The sequence below is a fragment of the Rhyacophila brunnea genome, unplaced genomic scaffold, assembly GCF_057557595.1.
Source record: "Rhyacophila brunnea isolate RB1 unplaced genomic scaffold, BYU_Rbru_1.0 scaffold_7, whole genome shotgun sequence".
Classification (NCBI taxonomy): domain Eukaryota; kingdom Metazoa; phylum Arthropoda; class Insecta; order Trichoptera; family Rhyacophilidae; genus Rhyacophila; species Rhyacophila brunnea.
The window spans coordinates 40,237,619-40,260,654 of NW_028233339.1; the positions used below are offsets into that span (position 1 = coordinate 40,237,619).

The window sequence follows — 23,036 nt, forward strand, 5'->3', positions numbered from 1 at the left end:
CAATAACGAATTCCTTTAAAAAAACTCAGCTCACTGGTTAGAAACAAAATGTATTAATTAACATAAAAGGTTTGATAGGACTGTATTTTTTTGTCGGGTTCGAGATGTCTAGTTTACTTCCGTTGCCCTTCGACGTCCTTGGTGACCAGAAACGACACGAGCACGGATTATAAAAAAATATTGTATAAAAAAAATCAGTGAGTACGCGCGTTAGAAGTTATACCTCTTTGTCGTAACAAAACAAAAACAAAACTTGTGATAAACTAGATTTTTGACTAGCTCTTAATTATCTTGTTAAATTACACACTCAAGAGAAAGGACCGCTTATTGGAACGCCGTTGGTTTATTTCTATACACTTTAACTTATATTACTAAATTATAATTATAATAATAAATTATAATGGTTTCTCGTTGTTTTTATTTTTAAAGTACCAACTGCTACACGCCAAAAGAAGTATAACTTAAAAAATGGGGCGGCATTTTGTCTAGGGACGTCATTGACTCTGGGTCATACGCAAAGATGTTGGACGGTCTTCGATATATTTGGTCATTCGCCAAATCATAATAGTGAGTACCTAGGTCAATGTCAATTATTTTTTTACAATCTGCTTGATTAACATATAAAGCCAACCAGTAAGGAATTGCAAATGGCCGACACTAATAAATTCGCTGCCTAGGCAACGGAACAATAATTCTGAACTATAATTTTATACTGCATAATCGTCACGATTGCAGTATCATACTGTGGTGTAAAGGTGCGTTCGGCTGATAACCGAACAATTGGTGGTTCGAATCCAATCGAGTGCGTTTTTTTTCGTGTGAAAAAATAAATTGTGTGTTACATATCACACGCCAAAAATACACTCTGATCTGATTTTCCGAACGCGCCTAAAGAAGTATAACTTCAAAAACATTCTCTATTATATTATCTCTACCAAGCTCTAGATTTATTAAACCGATTAGTTTTTCAATACAATCCAGATATTTTTTAGTCTTTTCTATGGCAGTAGGTACCTAATGTATTGTTTTATTGTTCCGTCATTTACCGAAGTAGTATTTGCGACTAAGCAAAAATTGTATATGGACTTATTATTGATTTATCAGTAAATATTATTATATGCGCTATCTAAGGATTTGGGAATGTCTGTCCATATTTATTTGACCAAGGATCATTTAAAATCATTCGGCGGTTCATTCTTTCTTGAATTTGCCGCCCTTCAAATAACTTCCGCCTCTCTGCGGCGCATAGTCTACCTGCTCCCACTGGACGCCACTGGGAAGAGAGAAGAAAGTCCGGAAAAAATATAAATGACTTTTGGGGGTCTTGTAAGTAAAGTTCTTGTGATCTATGGCTTCGTATACTTAACAGCTATGCACAGTGACATTCCGCGGGAGTAGGCAGGCCAAGCGTTGCATAAGGGCGGTGAATGAAAGAACGAATACAAATATTACAATTTTTGAAAGCAGTGGCGGTTTTCAATGAAGCAGAAGAAGCGGTCACTTCGTTAGAAAGTAACGACATCTTAGTTTAAAAACTAACATAACTATTGGTGTATTGTAATACTCATAATTGTAATGCGGTTTATCGCACAGGCAAAAATTTCACAAGGGTGCCTCCAAACCTGTAAATGCCACCGACTTACACGTATCTGAAACCACCACTGTTTTTGAGAGTATGTTTCGTGGAAATGCTCTAATTATCAGTTATAGGTAAATCATTTTATAGTGGCACCATGGTTACAGCAAAAAAATCTTGCACTTGTGTAGTGGTATCTATTGTTTGTTAGCATTGAAACAGACATTACGGGAAACAATTATTCCAATACACGCGCAAATCGCCTATGGTGCCACCGTATAATGATTTACTTATACCTACCTATAATGTAAATTTAAAGATTTTTAGTTTATTTGTCTCTTTAAGATAACTAGTCAAAAATTAATAATAATTATACTTCTTTGCAGTGGCGCGCCCAGGATTTAATATTGGGGGGGCCCAAGGAGGAGAATGTAAATTAGTCCCATAGACTCTTTTTCTTCTTCACAGCTTAATTTCTCGTTTATCGGTCTTTTGTCTATTTCACTCGGTGTACCTATACCATGGTCCCCACATCCTGAAACGGGCCTTCGGGCTAGGATATTTGGTGGGCCCCCTACCTACCGCTAAGATTAAATTCAGTGTGAAACACTACATTAACGTTTTTCAAATTGTGTTTTAGTTCAAATTAAGGGTACAGTGAATTATTGGCGATTTTTAATACATCTACTTTAATAATGGAGCTGTCGAGTATCGACACATAATAATCAAAAAATATATTGCACAATTATATAAGTAATTGAAAATGTTCATGGCCATGAAGTGTAATAGCGCCGCAGGCGACTTTTTTACTATTAATGCTAATTTATGATGTGTAATTATCTCACTTATCTGGTCAACCCGACACGCCGGGCCCCCCACAGCCCGTCCCCCAGACTAGAGCCCTGTCAGCCCTTCCCAGCCATGACCTACACCACTCCGGAATTCGGGTGGACACCAAGAATTTTTTGACATTTCCATTAGGGATTGAGTTTCTAAAAAAACCCGACATTAGTGTTTCGAAATTTTTGTGTAGAAATTAAAATCTAAGAAATTTTTCTAAAGAGGGTGCTGGAGAATTTTAAATCATTTTTTTGCCGTGTTTTTATTTGTCTAATCTATTGGCTTTCAATTTCAATGTTTTTGGGGGGGGCAAGGCCCCTTGCCCCCCCCCCCTGGGTGCGCCACTGCTTCTTTGGTATAACACAACAAAATAAGCCGTTACCTGAGTCTATTAATATTACAGTGGATTAGGTTGAAGAAAACGTACGCGATTCACCTGTGTCTCATATAGCACATGATAATTGTAATTTAAATATTGTATTTCACCAAAACTCATCTTTGCCATACAGCGGTTATAATCGATTCAGAAGTGCCCATGATGAATTAAAATTATTTACCAACACAACATTCATAAAATTTATTTATTTATTGATATATAATTTTACTCATAAATATTACTTACATAAATATAGCCTCAAGTCTTAATGCCAGTGACGTCCCGTGGGGGTAGGCAGATTGAGCGTCGCTTGGGGGCGGTACTTACCCGAAGGGCGGCAAATCGAGGAGAATCATTAGATATGTATATACATAGAAATAGCTACTTAAACTTAGTAATAACGGAAATATATTTCCATTAAAAAATTCAGCTCACTGCTTGGAAACAAAATGTATTAATTATTATTACTATACAAGTTTTAAAAGGACTTTATTTTTTTGTCGGGTTCGCGATGTCTTGTTTACTTCCGTTGTCCTTGGACGTTACGTCCTTAGTGAACAGCAATGATACGTGTAGATTTACAAATAATATTTGAATTGTAGGTAGCTACATACTTACATTAATTTAAAATTTATTCAAATATGTTTGCTAGTCACTCATTTTGGAAGTTGTCAGGCGTATTTTTAAATGTACCTATCTGAAATCGTAGATTCGCAATATTTTCTATTAACGCAGAAATTGCATTTAAATTAGATTAATTAGTGGTATTATTAGTAATGTATCCATACAACACATTTCTTAGATATTGGAGTCATGAAAGGATGATAAAAAGCATTGTAAGTATAAAAAAATGTGGCGGCATTTTGGCACTGCCTAGGGGCGGTATTTTGTCTAGGGACGTCACTGCTTGATGCACAATCTTTATAATGAAAAAAAATATATACACTCCAATATAAATAAAGTTTTATGAATATAAATTAATAGTGTAGAATGTTGGTCTCCAGAAATTTGTTTATAAACATATATATTTATTATGATACAATATTGGTTATGTTTACAACATGTGCTCTTTACTTGGTTGTATTGATCGACTAACTAAATGACACTATGCGTAATAATAAATTATCTGTTACATCGGTGCGCGCAACTTCGTCACACGCTAAAAATACACTCTGATCTGTTTTCCCAAACGCACCAAAAGAAGTATAACTTCAAGAAAGGTAAGTAGGTAGGTACCTAACAAATTTACAGGCAATTTGAAATTTAAATAAAAGGGGCGGCATTCAAAGTCCGCTTAAGGGCGGCACTTTGCCTAGGTACGTCACTGGCCGTACCTGTAGTTTCGTATCACTATATATCTGCGATTGATAATGTGCCGCAAAATGCCATCAACTCGTCGGCCGATGCTCGGATCAAGCATGTACCTAATGAAGAGGCTATCGACCTATTCGCCTCTGGATAACTGTTAACGACATTAAAGCATCTTCAGAGACCAAACGAGTTGTTCCAGATGCATAAAAATCAGCAACAGCTCCTGGAAGACGTCTCTCCACATTGTCATTCAATTCAAAGCACATTACACGAGAGCGAGGTGGTCCTTTCTGCTGTCAAATTTTAACACTATACAATTGACAAACTTATAATGGCTATTTTGTTGAAAAGGATATTATCAACGTGTGTCAGTGTGTTATGTTTAGTGAATTTTAGTAATGGAGCTCCGTTAAATAAGACCATTTTTGATCAAAGGCAAACGGGAGAATATAATATTCAAATAAGCTTGAAAGATATTAGAATATTCGCTTTACTGAGTGGAGGACTAGGGGGTCCAGAGGTAAATATTTAATAATTAAAATTGTTTAGATAAGTAACGTATTTTTAATTAAGTACATATTATTTACAGCAGACAGACCTGAAACCTATTATACACATACATATTATCTATTATCTATAGTGCTTTTATCGAAACATAGCTAATTATTATTGTATTCATTTTAAGTATGTACTCATGTACATATCAAACATAATATTATTATTGTGTAGATAGATAGATACCTACATGTATTTTCGTTTTTCGTTTACCTAATTGTCTTGTGGTGTATAAATAAATTTACATTACTCGTAATTATAAAGAGATACATTTGTTTTTACTCATTGTTTTAATAATTTATACAACATAATAATATTACAATAAATAACTATTTATTTTAATTAGCAATAGTAATTGTTAGTATTTATAATATATACTTTATATTTATGTTTATATCACTAATCACTAATTAATTTATAAATAAACAGTATAATTTACTATTAGTAACTACCGATTATACAAAATATTAATTCATATCACATAATATTATATTTGTTTAGTTTTTTTTTAATATTAGGTAACTAACGTTTTATCTTGTTTACTAATAATGTTTATTTTTCTATGTTATAATCTATTGGAGAGGTCAGTACTCAGTACTGTAATAACTGAGAAGGATTTTACGGCTAAAGGTTGCTTTGTGTATAATAAATACTTGGTATGTACGATTCCATACATAATTTATTTTGATTAAACTCGGGTATGTAGGTACTGATAAGTGTTTAAACTAGTGTGTTAGTGTTCCCTATTATTTTATTATAGGTACTCACGTATTATCTGTTTACTTGCATAATAAAACTATTATTGCCACTGTTGTTATTACTAATAACAATAACCATTGTTATTAATAATTTTAAAACTTGTGATCATATTAAATTTGATTCTAATTATCGTTTAATCCACTCTCATGGTAATTCATTGGGTACAAAATAAATAGTTTAATCTTTTTAAAATAAATAATAAATTAATAGATTCAACGAAAACATAAATCACTCAAAACCGACCATCATCAATATTAGCCGTATCACGGGGCCCTATGTTTGACGTGAAACATCACGAGTTGTTTATGCATGGGAATGTCTCAGCACCTAATACTGAGGTCGGCAGTGCGCTTTGATTGGGGTTATATGACTTTATATTCAGAGTTCTCATTGGAGAAAGGAGCACACAAAAATGAATAATAAAATATAACTAAAATACTAATATAAATCTTTCAAATGATCTAAATTCTAAGAGAAGAGATCTTCGCATTTGCGATGCATTAAAATTGGCCTTTATGGCGATCAGATGGGCGTAGCCCTAAGAGGTGGTAAGAACGATTTGAGCAGGTCTTTCTTCCCTTTCGGTACAAATTTCAGGTCGTTAATAGTAATGTAATAGGTCATGGCTGGAATCTCGTGAAGCGCGTTTTTTTCATGTGGATATGTTTGGACCCGAACTTTGATAACTTGAGTGAATGGCCAACAGCCATTTCTCATAAAACCCGTTAAGAAAATGTTTTCAAGACGCAGTCAAATGTCACGTCGGATTGTTAGAATAAATCGTATTTTTATCACATCATTCACCACTATAAGTTCACATTATTTGAAGTTGTTCATTTGGACAATTATAACTGAACCCATGTTCCCCACAAGGGGAGGGACTGACAGGGCTCTAGCCTGGGGGCCCGGGCTCAGGAAGGGCCCGGTGTGGCGAGGCGACCAGATAAATGAGATAAACACAGATCACAACTTTACTCTAATAGTAATAAAAAGTTATTTTACTTCAATGTTATAATAATATTTGTACGATGCAATTTTTAACTGTTTGCCGATACTCGATAACTCCACGATTCGAATGGATGTCCATATTAAAAATACGAAAATCGCTAAAAATACACCTAATTTTACCGCGTACACCATTTTGGAAAACGCTACTGCAGCGCGTCACACTGCTTTTACCCTTAGCGATAGGTAGGGGGGGGCTCCAAACATCCTAGCCTGGGGGCCCGCTTCAGCATGTGGGGACCATGAATGAATCATTCTGAAGTTATCCAGTCATGAAGTTATTCTTATCCGATCGTGTCTTCAATAATAGTTCGTAGGTACTTCCAACACAGTACAATCTTTTCCCATGATTACCTATAAGTCCAAAGTAATTAGCTTTCTGCATCAACATTTTTCCCATCGTTATTTCTTGGCAGAAAGATAATAATTACAGAATAACACACTTGATTTTGCTAGTTTTTTTTAGTAATATTTTCATATTTATTTATTTATGCCAAGACCAGTTTCGTCTATCTATGCCTATACTATGAGTAGGTATATGTACCAATAATTATGTCATTGTTTCGATATTATTATCTTCAATCCCCAAATAAAGATATCGAAACCGGATAGAGATGAAACCGGTCTTAACGCATATAAAACATAATATTGAAACGGTACCTATCTACTAAATTTATACTTAAGTGATTTTTATTTCTAAATAATTCGAAACTCGACGGGATTTGAACCCGTATAACTATTAGTGTCGCGCCAATATGTGCATTAACCAATTATGCTACGAGCCTCCTATCTAATTACGACAATTTAAACTAATAGGTTATACATGAAATGCTTATCAAATTGCGTTATTATTGACTATCGGTTTTTGTGTATTAAATAAAGGAATATTAATTACATACCTGAATAATTATTCACCGACGCCCGGCTCTCGTCACATATTTTAGTTATAACGTCTACTTGAACTTGTTAACAATTTTTAAATAATCATTTCTTTTATTCAATGAATAATTCATAAGATTTTGAATATATTGAATATACGTTACATTCTCAATATCTTGTTAATTATTCATTGAATAAAAGAAATGGTTTATTATAAATCCAGGTGTTCAGATTCTATTTTCATGATTCTGCTCATAGGTCTCACCTTTAAAAAATTCCTTTTTGTCACATCGGTGATTTTAACAGCTCAATGACGCTTTGCTTTTATTTCAGGATTATGATTACAACTACGACTATTCAGAAATGACTATTAAACCACAGAAGGTAAATGGAACGACATCAACAACGCCTGCATCCACTACGCCCGTGAAAGGATCTTCCACCACTCCTGAAGCCGACGTTGCATCAACCACAGAAAGGATTGTTGAGATAACACCTTCGACTTTACCGACCAGCACACAATCACCTGCTCCATGGCCAATTCTAATACATATTGATTCAAACAATGCAACGACAACATCTAAAAATCAGACATTGCTGATAAATAATACAACGGTTCAGAATAGACCGATTTTCTCGCCATCTACGATCCAGCCTTTGACCGTGAGGCCTGATTACAGTACTGGAATTCCTGTCAAAGTTATCGTAACCCCCTTGGAAACTGTTTCAAATACTGTTAAAAGAGGAAGTGATGGGGCGGCTACGAACTTGGAAATCAGCCAAACCAGTTCTGCAATTAATGTTAATAATGGCACTAAAGTCCGGCGGGCAGATTGCGCGGAAGGCTTCAGAAAGGACAGGCAAGGAAACTGCAGGCCAAGAGCTAAAAAACCACAACAGCAAACGTTGTAAGTTAATTAATTAATTGTTTTAAACAGATATATTATACTTATGTCATTTATATTATTATATTCAAACATTAAATAACAATATACACAATCGTATCGATAAAAAGAACTTTTTATATTTTCTGTTGAATCATATAAACTTGACAATCTATGTATTAATAAATACTTTTTTTTGTACTTGATAGAAATACTGAAATGTCATTTTGACATTTCATATTGATTTCCATAGTAACGCACGTATATATTAATAATTTAGTTGCTAGACCCCATTAGCAACCGACAATAATGACTTTCCATACAAAACAGAATTAACTGAAAATGGATTCAATTCTGCTTAAAATGCACTAAAAGTATTAAAAGAATGCATTGTCGTCGTGTTCTGATATATTCTAAAAGTTTCAAATGTCTAGCTAGTCGGGAAGTTGGTTAAAAATCTTCAATCGTCCTATACAAATCTAGAACAAACAAGAAAAAATTTATACTGGAAAAACAAGAATACGAGCTAATAAAAACGTGACAAATTTAAAACACGGTTTTATTTGAAGGTATTTTCATATTATTTGCAAGAATTTTGAGCTTTTTTGGCACATACGTCAACTAGACGTTTTGAAACTATTATAGAATCTATTTCCAAAATCAAAATACGCTATGGGTTATTTTCTATACATAACTGTGACATCTTGAAGTGATATTGTATACCTAAGTGCACATAGAAAAAAAACCGTGTAGAAAATTAGATAATCGAGAAATTTATACCACTATTAAAAATAATGACTATTTGAATCGACTGGCAAAATATATATAATAGTTATGTAGTTTAATACTTAATAGTATAAGTACCTAACTAGGTACTATAGGTAATACCTAATAAGTATCTAGGTACCTACTTGCTTAATTAAAATTATACAAGATATTCGATATTAATTATTTTATATGAAGTGGTTTAATAACTTATTGAATTAAGTTCAATTTTTTAAGTGTGTAGGTATACATATTATTGTAAAATAGAATACTATCTACCAATTAAAAAACCGCGTAATTACAAAAATTATATAAGGATCTATGCCTCTGAGAAGCCCACCTTTTTATGATCAATCCAGTGTTTCTCAAACTTACAGCATTCTCGTACGTAGAACCCACAAAACAGATTAATAATTATTAATTTTAATAAAAGCAAATTTTATTGTACTGATTCCACTTTTATTAAATAAATGGACCGGTTTCGTCCGCCTCTGAGGAACATTTTCAACTGAGGCGGATGAAACCGATAAAATTTGCGTTTTATTGAAATTAATAATACAATGTATTTCCACCATGAATAATTGACAGTTAACACAATATAGATTAGTGAGATAGAAATGCAAAGCCAGTCGCCATAGACGAAGGTTTTGAAGCGAAATTTTGTTTATGACTTAATGTCGGTCATGTTATGAAATTATTGAAATACAAAACCTTCGGAAAGGAATACCAACTTTGAATGCGCGCTTAGGTTATATTGTTATAAACTTTAACGCATATACTATTGAAAACGGTTAGGTACATGTAAATTGTACGTAAAACATTTCACCGTGGCACAGTTCACCGTGAGCTTTCTTATCGGAAAGAGATGACCGTATACTATACGGTCTCCAATTTTATTAGATTCAATATGAACATTAATTCAATTTTCATAGCTAATTTTGGCAAAATTCATGAATTCAAGAATGAAAACCTAACCTATTACCTAACCTAACAAATAATCCAGTAAGTATATCGGCTATTTTCAAAATTTGATTGCTGCAGGCTTCCTGTAAAGTGTAAACCGACAAGAACCGTGTTATATTTAGACATGAACTCTATGTCAGTGAATACGACCCAAAGAAGTAGGATGGTCTTTAAAATACGGCCATATATTTCCGATACAATATTTCACGATGAAGTGTGAAACGGCGAACTGCATACGTACAAGTTTCCGGACACGATTGAAAACAATATATTATTCTTTAACACGTTTATCCCATATTTCTCCGCATTCGAGAAATATACCTTGTTACTACCACACCAAGAAGGTAACGCATTTCCCATAAACCCATTAATTATGTGTTCCCTGTTCGTACCCGTTTGGAGCCATAGATTTACCGGGGTTGACTAGCATAATTCGGGATATTTGTATTATGTAACTTTTACACAATATGGCGTATAATCTTGGCTAGAATTTTCATTAAAAATAAAAAAGTTCACTATACAAACATTCATGTATTTTATTTATTTATTTAAGAATACAAAACATTGTGGACATAACAAATCTAAATTTAAGACGTACGCAACATGAGATTTACATTATAACAAATATTACCCTCACAAGAGAGAAGAGGATATAGAAAATAATAACACAAAAAAAATTAAATCAAAATCTTCAAAATTTTGAAAACAAGAAACATACTTACAATTTTATAGTTACAGAAAAATAAAGTTTCAAAAACATAATGCAAAGTACATCATTGAAAATTTCTATGTCTTTAGGGAGCGCATTTACTAATCTTCACCGTTCGCTAATGGTGCCTGATAGGCTTGACACGAGGAAACGGTTCCGATCCAGAATAAAGGATGGCTGCGAGCACGTAGGTAATTGACAGGCGCATGTAAATTCAATAGTGTCGAAAAAAATTGACCTATCGTCGCTGTAGGATTGGTTTGTCGAATAGACTAAATGACAAATGTTCAGGAGACGAAAAACAAACTTGATTATCCTATATTTAAATACATGAAGGTATTTAAATTGTTGTTTTTACAGCATATGAATACAGTTTTCATTATAAAGCAATTTAAAGAAACGGATGGTTCTGGTCCATTTAGATACAAAAAATCATTCTGCATTAAAAGGTCGATTTCAACAAAAACGGATATTCGACAAACCAATCCTATAGAATGGTTTTCGTAAGGACAAGACACACGGGAAACATTAACCTATGCATTTTTTTAAATAAACTAGAATGATAATAAAATTAAATTAGTCTTTAACTATTGTTTCAGGTTACGAAAGTTAATCCAGCTTTCTCAGAGACTCCAGCCATCAAGACAGAAAACTGGGAACACTGACAATGTTAATAACTAGATAAACAACAAATCAATAATATTTTATTTAAAAATATAACTGAAATTATGAACTGTGTACCTAGGTACTATTTATAAAATTCAAAACAGGTCTGATAATAATTATCTGAGATCAAAGTGAAATTGTTTCAATTATAAATATATGTCATTCTACAGTTAGAAATAATTTATTCGTCATCATTTTTATTACCATAAATATATTCTTTTATATTTTTGTACAATAAACCAGTTTTGTGTGGGAGTTACTATTACGGCTTACCAACATGATAAAAGTATTTTTAATTGTTATCTATTAAAATATCAACCTCCACTGTGTTCTACTTACAATTTACATAATAACTTCAACAATGTTTTCCTCGTCGTGATCCTAATGGCTGAGTATAGGTAAAACACTTTACAGAGTCAGAGTAATCGCTCTGTAACATGACCCTCACATCCTGAAGCGGGGCCCCTACCTATCGTAAAGGTTAATTAAAGACAGTGTGACGATCTATACAGAGCTCGAAATGGATCGGAACGCACCGGAGCGCCGTTCCGGTTCATAAAATCCATAAAATTATCTCTCCGTCTCCTGGTAAAATTAATTTGACCGTCTGAGCTAAACAGGCCATGAAACAAAAATCTAACACATTTATTTTTATAAAATACACATAAAATTAGATAACTGTGTATTTACACGTGTATAAATAAGCACATAATATAAATATTTACGTAAAATTATCGAGCGCTCCGGTTCGTAAAATTTTCCATTTTGAGCGCTGGATCTATAGGAGCGTAATCCAAATTGTGTTCGACGTAAAATTAAGGGTATTTATTGTATTTTGTTGTATTTTTTAATTCACTTACTTGAATTATGGAGTTGTCGAATATCGACAAAATAATAATCAAAAATTGCATTGCACAACCACATATTTTTTAAATGTTAACACGCTTGAAGTGAAATAGCGCTGCTGGCGACATTTTTTAAAACTATTATTGCAATTTTCTGATGTGTGTTTAACTTACTTGGGTGGTCGATCCGCCAAGCCGGGCCCCCAGGCTAAAGCCCTGTCAATACTGCCGAGTGCAGGATAGGTACTGAATCAGATTTTGTCTTTCATTAAGCTTTAAATATTATCACCTAGCCTTGTCGCGGATGCTGTGAGGTTTCCAGTAAATTTTGCACCATTTTATCTGCGTTCGTCGTCTGTTTATTTTACTCTGCATACGTACTTACTATCCAAAATCAGTATCGTCCTTAGACAAAATGCCGCCACATTTTTTTTATACAGTACTTTATAATATCATCTTTTCATGACTCCAATATCTAAGAAATGTGTTGTATGGATACATTACTAACAAGATATATACCACTAAACCTAATTTAAATGCCATCTCTGCTTCAGTAAACAATATTGCGAGTCTACAGTTTCAGATAGGTAGTTACATTTAAAAATACACTTGACAACTTTCAAAACTCACTAGTTACTGGCAAACATATTTGGATAAATTTTAAATTATGTATGCACGTGTCATTGCTGGTGCCAAGAACGTGACATCCAAGGACAACGAAAGTAAACTAGAGATTGCGAACCCGACAAAAAATCCTGTTAAAACTTGTATAGTAACTAATTATTATATTTTTGCAGTGAGCTGAATTTATTAATGGAAAGATATTTCCGTTATTACTCAGTTTAGGTAGCTATTTCTATATATACCTAGTGATTCTCCTTGGTTTGCCGCCCTTCGAGTAACTGCCGTCCCCAAGCGACGATCAATCTGCCTACCTCCACGGGACGTCACTGTCCAAGGTAACGAACTTTTCTGTTATTCGACGAACAGTAGATATATGTCAAAGTCAAAGGAATTGATATTCAGTTCATGCATTATCGAGACAATATCAGCGCTCGAAATGGAAAATTTTACGAACCGGAGCGCTCGAAAATTTTCTGAGGATATTAACATGGTTATTAAATTTTATGGGTATTTTATAAACATAAATGTGCTAGATTTTTTGTTAAATGGTATATCTAGCTCAGACGGTCAAAATATTTTAACCACGAGACGGAGCGATAACTTTACAGATTCCACGAACCGGAACGGTGCTCCAGTGCGCTCCGGTCCATTTCGAGCCCTGGACAATATTATTTACATAGTCCTATCCGCGGAAACATAAGGAGCCGTCGCCGGTACCATGTTTCAAAACGTCGATAGAAAACAACTCATTTAAAACGTTTATTTTTAAATGTCATGCGTTTTGGTTGCAAAATCATTTAATACTATATCAAATTTTATTATTTTTAACATTTCAGACTTGATGGTCACTAGCAGTGACGACCCGTGGGGGTAGGCAGATTGAGCGTCGCTTGGGGGCGGCAGTTACTCGAAGGGCGGCAAATCGAGGAGAATCATTTGGAATATATAGAAGTAGCTACCCAAACTTAGTAATATCGAAAATATCTTTCCATTAAAAAAAAATTAAATCTATGGTTTTATCGGGTTCGCGATATCTGGCTTACTTCCGTTGCCCTTCAACGTCCTTGGTGATCAGAAATGCCACGTGCAGATTTGCGAATAATTATTCTGATATTTTGTCAGTAATGTATCCATACAACACATTTCTTAGATATTGGACTCATGAAAGGATGATAAAAATATTGTATAAAAAATGAGGCGGCCCTAGATAAAATGCCGCCCCATTGTTATACAGTATTTTCATCCTTTCATGATTTCAATATCTAAGAAATGCGTTGTATACAACACAAGAATGACAAAATATATACCACTAAATCTAATTTAAATGCCATACCCACTTGAACAGACAATATTGCGTGTCTACGGTTTCAGATACATTCATTGATATACTACTAGATGAGGAGTTCCAATACAAGTGTCATTTTAAAAATGTACCACAAAAGAAAAAAGAAGATATTACGAATATCGTCTTATAATATTTCCTTGTAGGTATAATGCGTTAAGACCGTTAATATAGATTCCCGAATTTCACCCGTATTGCCCTGGCTGTAAAACTAAATTTGCGTTCTTGGAATAGTGACCCTAAGGGTGTGCAACCCAAAGTTGCAAGCTACCAAAAATTCATGTCTGAGCGGACAGAGCAAGTCGTCATGCGCTGACTATTAGTCAGAGTAAGATGCAAGCTAGATCGGGCTTACTCATAATTATTGCCAGGTCGTTTTCGAGACAAATATTAAGTGAGCTTATATCGAGTTAAGTCCGCTGATATTAAAACAGTAAGTTTTAACACTGGCCGAGTCGCTGAAAATCGGGCGTCATTTTAAGAAGCATATGATTCATCCAGTAGTATATCAATGGATACATTTAAATAATATACACCTGACAATTTTCAAAACTCCGAATGACTGGCAAAAATATTTGGATAAATTAATTAGGTAGGTCAGTATGTACCTACCTATAATTTAAATATAATTCGCAAATATACACGAGTCATTACTAGTTGTCAAGGATGTCACATTCAAGGACAACGGAAGTAAACTAGACATCGCTAACCCGACAAAAAATATCTGGCCTGTTTGCATCAAACCTTTTATGTTAATTAATACATTTTGTTTGCAACCAGTGAGCAGCTCAATCTTTTAATGGAAAGTTAGTTCCATTATTACTAAGTTTAGATACCTATTTCTATATACACCTACTGATTCTCCTCGATTTGCCGCCCCCAAGCGATGCTCAATCTGCCTGCCCCCACGGGACGTCACTGGTCACTAGGGTATGCAAACTTACTCGGTTTTGGCAAATGATTTTTAATTCGTGACAATGTGAACAAAATATATCTTTTGCCTAACAATTATTTACCTTGTACTCGTAAGTATAGGACGGTTAATATCTAGGGGCGGCAGGTTATATGAAAGTATGGTGAAGCAGGCTAGTATTGTGTAAAAGTATGGTGAGGCGGGCTGGTAATCAAATTGCGGCAAAATTTCCACGTTAACATTATATTATATGGGTACGTTATAATGACCAAAGTAAACCTCCTGAATTTTTTTTATCGCCCCGCTATTTCTCGTAAGTTGTCGGCTATTGTTGGCCTGTTTCATTCGGTTGTATGAGAAAGCCAATTTCTTACACCTCTTTTTATTTAATACCTCCATGGTTAGTATCTACCTACTGAGAATGTTTGTTTGGAATAAATTAATGTTGGTATTTTGAATTAGGTTCCTATTTTTTAGCTAAAATCTAGAAGCTCGCATATTCCTGGTTTTTGTTGATTTAAAAAAAAAATTTCGGCTATCACACCCCCTGCCTTAATTACCTAACCTTGGCTCTAATAGTCCTGGATTCCTCACCTTATTTGTATGCGTATTTTTTATGTTCACCAAAATACTTCGAAAAAACTGATTAGGTAAATCGAACGTAGTTATGCAAAATGTAGCCAGTCCACAATAATGTCGAGCTGAGATAATGGCGCTTTAGCAACAACATGATATTAAAAATGTATGTAAAATTGTAAATAGTATTTTATTTCAGGAATATTTTTTTGCAGCTTGGCTATTTTCAGCAGAACGAAGAGAAAACCTTCTCGCATCTGATCTATACCTATCATATCACATTTTTTTATTTTTTGTGGACTGGCTACTTTCTGTATAACTGAGTACAATTAATTGATATGCAGCTTTCAGTCAGGCATGTAAAGAAATTTTATCATTGTGTTATTAATTATTCACATGTTACGTTTATTTGACGACGAATAGGTATTGATCGACAATGCATTATTTACTTACCTTCCTATAATTATGTCATTGATTATCAATTTTATTTTCCCAGCTGTATTAGTAATTTGATAATGTCAATAATAAAAGTTGATACCTACTATCATGCTGATAAAAAATACCGATTATTATTAGAGATACAAAAAAAGCTATCACATTATTCACTGAAAGCTTTTTTTACTAAATAAATAAAACACAATCTGCATATCATTACCCCACTTATGCTGCTAGAACTGGTGGTACACTGCTCGGCAATCATTTTTTTTATCTAGCAAGTTGATAATGTATATATTATATTATTATTATTATAATAAAGAATATTTCGTTAAGTATAATACCAGTGACGCACAACTCGTTTATTGCCAGAGCCAATTTAACAATTTTCTAAATTTTCGCAGATTGCACTTTCTCAGTTACACATACATATTATCTTCTTTTTTATGCAGCTAACCTTTTTATTAAAAAAAAAAAATGAAATGATATTTTATATAAGGCTTTTTGTCAAGGAATATGATAAATTCCATTCAGAATTAAATACCTACTCAATAATATTAACTCTTACCGACAAACAATTTTACCAATCGGGTTAAATACATCCAGGAATTTTACAAATTCCGTTAAATCATGGGATTTTTTAAACTCTTCTGACAAACATTGTTTTCACTGCACTACACTACGGTTGGCATTCCCCAAAAATGCAAATTGCATCCTAGGTCAAACTCAACTACATTTGCCAAAAAATAAAAAGATAACTAGTCATATAACAAGTCACAGTTGCAGTGGGATCGGCAAAGCATTGATCCACACAAACATCCTCAGGTTTGGATTGGTGTATGGCTGAAACATCTCCATGGAAAGCATACATTTTACTAACTCCGCGATGCGCTCCGTGGTCTGAATATCACCAAACTCACACGCGAAGTGGGGACTCTCTCAAGCCCCACTTATGTAATATATAAACACATTTGGAATTCCCACACCGGATTCAGTTAAGAATATTTTTTGTGGAAGCATGTCTAGCAGATCAACAATCAGAATCACGCCTGATGATAGCCAGGCATCAGCGTCGAAGGGTGGAGGTAGACTGTTAAGATCTGACATAAATAATGCAGAAGTAGCTTTGTTAGTCAAACTTATTTTTTCTCATTGAACTAAGACTACAAACTGCAGATAGTGTAGGTTAGTTTTTAAAAATCAAATAAACGCTGCATAAACAAAACCATAGTAATTTTAGTATGCTATGGGCGATCCGACAAAAATAATGCACACTTTTTCAGTCATACTTATTTGTTTTACCCCAAACCATAATTATAAAAACTATTCTTCCATCTATAAAATATCCAAAATCACATATGATTTAATGGCATAAATTTAAATATTTTATAGATAAACAAATAATTTTTGACTGTTATCAATTATGGCTTGGTTATGCAGGGTTTAATTGAATTTTAAAAACTAACATAATCTGGAATGTGTGGTGTTAGTCCAATGAAAACAAATATGTATGACTGACAAAGTTTAGTGTGCAGTATTTATGTTGGATCTTAACTGCCTAACTCCACGCTTCGCCATGGGTCTGAAGCAGCTCCAGAAAGGATTCCTCGAATGAAGACGCTTCTAAACTTCGAACTAATAATATCAACAATAATATCACAATATATTACAAATATTTACAGGTTTCTACATCTTATTAAATTAGTAAAAGATAATGCATTTTCTGTTTTCAAAATGTATTTATAAAAATTATACAATCAACAATCAAAATATTTCACAAATAATTATAAATGACAACACAAAAATCTGTCATAATAAAAGCAAATACTGCACTTAAGTACTAACTACTTTTCTATAGCTCAATGATGCAATTCTTTCATATTAACATATTCATAACGAGGTGGAAAATTTAAATCAGTCATTTTGATATCACTGTTATAGAATTAAAGATTACAAGATGCATTTTAAGCCGGGAATAAAGTTGAGTTTAACACCATATGCTGATTGAATATATAAAAATCTGTATATCAATTATTTAGTATGAAAAGGTTTTCGGTAAAGCAGATTGCCCCCCCACTGCCAGAGATAAAATACTTTCAAAAAAATTAAATTGAGAATACCATCTATGAGTATTGCCTACAAGTTATTAAAAAAAAAACTATTTTAAAATACAAATGAAAACGGTGATCTTTCTGTCCAAAAACATCATTACACAAAGGTAAAATAGTGCCAACCACAAATTATTAATGACACGTGAAATACCAGATAGTGTACACAGGTGACCAAATTTTGATAAACAAATTTGCCACAGAATTCTTATTACACACATACTCGCAAAACAAATGAAATTTAAGCTTGATTTTTCTCGAAACAAAAATATGAATATTGATGGACAATAGGATTATCTATCTAGCACAAAGTGAAAGAGTTAAAAGGCAATGCAAAATCCCGGCTTTAGTGTTAATTTTTTTGTTATTTACATATTGTATTTATTTTTAGAAATGTTAATTCAAGAATAGAAGTTAGTAAATATTATACAGATTGTTTAAAGAATTTAAGATTTTTTTTATTGTAGAATGCTATGTAAGCTTTGGAATGGATTAATTATTATGTTGAAATAATTTGATATTAAGTTACACTATAGTGGAGTAATGGCAAAAGGCCTGAATCTGAATCCTTGGGTGGTTTTATCAATGCTTGTATGACACAGAACAAGGACCAAATGGGTTAGACGAATGACTAACCACTTCTTGTAAAAAAAAGTTGTAAACATAACCATCACCTTGTGGAATCCCGTATTCTATGTTTAACCTGAACACTGCCAGACACGAGTTAACCCGTCAAAGCATGTATGTATGTCGTTTCAGGTCATGGATGAGTTAACTTCTTGTAAGCGCCATAACTTCTGAATAAACTGTTTGTGTATATTTTTTAAACAATATTTATCATTTTAGTGGGAAAATATTCACACTAAACATATTGATTTGGCAAGTTTTCACAAATATTTATCATTCTGTTAAGGGATTTATTTTATTCCAAAATTAGCTGGCTTACAAAGTGTCCGACGCTTATATATCTACCGACATATATCCACGATATATATCTCCGACGTTTATACGATATAAAAATTATTTTATTTTACCCAATAATCATTTTACTGATTAGTTTTTTTTGTAGCTATCATCGAACAAGAAAATAAATAATTGTTATGTTATTATGGATTACCAATTTAAAAATAAATGAAAATTCAATGTTACCATCAAAATGAAAAAATAATCAAACTCAGTAAAACTCTTTTATTTTATGTGCGTATTTCATTCATATTCAAAATATAAATTATTAAACATAAAAACATAACATGGCGACCACCATAAATAAAATTTGCAATAAATACATCGAGTTATATTTTATATAACATTGACTAACAACCAGCCTTCATAAAAAGAGGGTGAAATCAAAATTGTAGCTGTGAGTAACACACCCTTAAATTATTGTTAACAGGCTTACAAAAAATTTCCGAGCACTGACATAATACATAAAGATAAACTGATATCAGTGGTAAAAGGGTAGAGGTAGGCTGTTAAATCTGACATAAATAGTGCACACTAAACTTTGTCAGTCATAGAAATATGTTTTCATTAAACTATTAAGACAAAAATACAGATACTGTCGGTTAGTTTTTGAAATTCAATTCAACCCTGCGTAAACTAAGCCATAAAAGCGCGTTGACATGGTCCAAGTACGATCCAAGTACACTTGGACCGAGTGCCATCCAAGTGACAGCTTCATACTAATAATTCCTATCCAAGCTGCTTGGACCGCGTCCTACTCATCCAAGTTAGCTTGGATAGGAATAATTAGTATGAAGCTGTCACTTGGATGGCACTCGGTCCAAGTGTACTTAGACCGTGTCAACGCGGTTTAATAGATAATAGTCAAAAATATTTAAAATTGTGCCATAAAATTATACATAATTTTAGATAGGTATTTTATAGAAATAAGATCTATTATAGTTTGGTTAAGGCAGGTCTTAATGAATTAAAAAAAACTAACCCAACACCATCTGTAATAACATGTATTCTTAGTTCAACGAAAACAATTGTATGACTGAAAAAGTGTGTCTACTTATAACAACATATCTCCATCCCACTGACTATAACTAATCTACGTGTGTGCAAAAGGAAAACAAAGTCTAAAATAACTACTTTTCAGGAGCCAAAAAAAATGATTACGTTTTGGACGACTCTGTACCTATATGAATTGATATCTTTTTGTGTAAAATTTATTAATTTAGCGATGGTGACGATTTGACTCATCTCTTTTCTCCTTTATTTATGTATATTATATCTATTAAAATTATTTGATGGATTCAGCTCATTTATCATTTCACAAATACACTTTTTTTCCTTTCACACACAGATATAATATATTTATAATTATTAAAAAACTGAAAATACAAACATTAATTGTATGTGTCATGCGTTTGGTATTGTTTTATAAGCTAGCGGTAGGTCTTAGTAATTAATACTTATTATGAGGTATACATTTTCAAACATCGACAAGTCATTCATGATTTGTGTTTCAAGCATAAATTGTTGGTTTTAACGTTTGTTTCTTATTACTATTGTATTGTACTTTCTAACTAGAACAATATCCCATTTTTATTTGCCAATAAACCGATAATAGCAACAGATATAAACAAAATAAAATTGAATACACCAGCATTTATTTGTATCATTTTATTATATTGTGTGAAATTATACATAACATTATGTGTTTTTGACCATATTATGTCCACTTATAGGTTTTTGAAAATGGAAACCTCAAATTAATCATTACAGTCCTACAAACTTATCGAAAGAACGGTCATACTACCATATGGACGCCATATTGAACACAACATTTGAATGTCAGATTCTGTCCAGTTGCGAGTCTTGATTGGGTAGTTTTCTATTGTTCAGATAAGTTTGTAGGTCTGTACTCCACTTAATGAAAGAGTTGCTAGAAATAGTCAGTGTTACCCCACAATTAAAAGTCAATATACATACTGATTTTTTTACACAATGTAATGACAAAAGCATAGACAATAAAATATATCTTATTTATTGAATTTAAGTTGCAGGTTACAGTGCGAAATCTTTAGTGATAGGCGGCGGCTTGGAGAACTACATCCCCTCCTATCGCGTTTCAGTACTTTCAATGCTTCGAAATCGAAAACAATAGACAAGATACAACAAGAGCGCCGCCGCCAGGTCTCACGTTAAAGATTTCGCAGTCTACCATTAATCTATCTCTGGTATTGTACAAATACATAAATTAACAAGGTTATATTATTGATGGTATAATGTTATACATAATATATTTAATATGTATGTATGAGGGTAGTTAAGGGCAGCTCAGTATAATATTATCAAATCACCATGCTTTGAAATAGGGAAAGAAGAAATGAAGTATGGATTGTATTCTTCAACAGTAAACATTAGTATTTTAAATTATGATAAAATTATTGAGGCGAGTTTTAATTAATCTGGATTTACAGAAGAAAACAAGGACAATGGATTCCAAATGGAAAGTTTATCTGAGTTAAGGAAACATCTCCATTTAATTTTTCTTCCAATGCAGTGGCCCCAAAGATACTGTCCCATTCTACGGATTACGCCAACCACATCAGTTTGTCTCGAAGAAGTAAATTAACAAATATGTGAAGTATCTTTAATATTATTAACTGTCAATAGTTCTCGGTGGAAAGTCATTATATAAAATAGAATATATTATGGTACCTACTCAATCCACGTAATTCGCAATGGGTCAGTCACATGCATAAATGGACACTGATATCCAGTTGAGTTGACAGATATCATTATAAAATAAATACTATAGACCGAGGGTAATTGATGAAAATTGAATTTGAATTCTATTTATTGACAGTTTTGTACTATTCCATAGAAATACTACAAAACTTACAAACAATAAAATTAGAATTTATTCACAAATTTAAACGCTATAAATATATTATTTTGTTTTATTGTATTTTTTAAAAAAGCTCCTAATGACAATGTTTCTGAATTAATGATGCAGTCCTTTTTAAATACGCGCGCTATAAAATAATCTAATGATTGAAATAAATAATATTATAACATTTGTACTGAAGAAAATTAGCACCTGAAACACTAAACTGAGTTGTATTAGTTGGTATAATATTATTGTAGCCCCAATAAATAATAATCATCTTACTTCAATAATCTCTTGAACATTTTATTGTTAATACCTATGTAAACAAATCAATAGACAACACAGGTGAAAAGATGGTGAAAACAAGCATTCAGAAATAGAATTAATAGGTAAGTTGTCCAAATAACAGATTTGACTAGACAAATAGTACGCAAATTGTTTTTATCCAGAGATTAATATAATTTATTAACATAAATATTAATACAACATAATGATGAACTGCATTGTTTTTTCTTTTAAATAATATTGACCTTAATAAAAAAAAAAAAAATACCACAAGCAATCGAATAATTTAAATGGCTCTAAAATAATATTTTATTACTAGGTAGGTAGGTATATTATTATGTGTACATGGAAATATTTAAAGGTTTCATTTATTAGCAGTATCTATAAATGCAAAAGTTGTGTTTTTTGTAAGACTATAAAAGTACCGTATTGACCTAAATTTTTTAAGGTACTTCAACAATGAATAAAACAAAAAAAAATGTTTATAATGTTGCTAAGAGGCTTTGAAATTTTAGTAATGTTTCGGCAGTAAATATAGCATCGCAAAGTCTAGATTCTAGAATATAGGAATAATAAAACATATTATGGATTTAAGGCACTATTCAGAATGAGATTTTTGGAATATATTTGGAAAAAAACTTTGGGTAAATATACAGCACTTTACATCGTGTTTTGATCGGGGTCTTTGAAGAACAAAAACTGGTTCTTGTCGGTTTACAGGAAGCCAGCGGGTAAACAAATTATGGAAATAGATGATTTCCTGGATTATTTGTTAG

At 32.7% G+C, this 23,036-nt stretch overlaps 1 protein-coding gene across 1 annotated transcript; it reads left to right on the top strand.

Annotated features, from left to right (window-relative positions):
* Positions 1-4,355: 4,355 nt before the first annotated feature.
* LOC147064868 (uncharacterized) lies at positions 4,356-11,574 on the top strand. Its single transcript, XM_085957388.1, has 3 exons — positions 4,356-4,623; positions 7,635-8,209; positions 11,222-11,574. Exons 1-3 carry the CDS (start codon positions 4,435-4,437, stop codon positions 11,301-11,303), a joined length of 846 nt encoding a protein of 281 aa, XP_085813514.1. The 5' UTR covers positions 4,356-4,434; the 3' UTR covers positions 11,304-11,574.
* Positions 11,575-23,036: the final 11,462 nt, after the last annotated feature.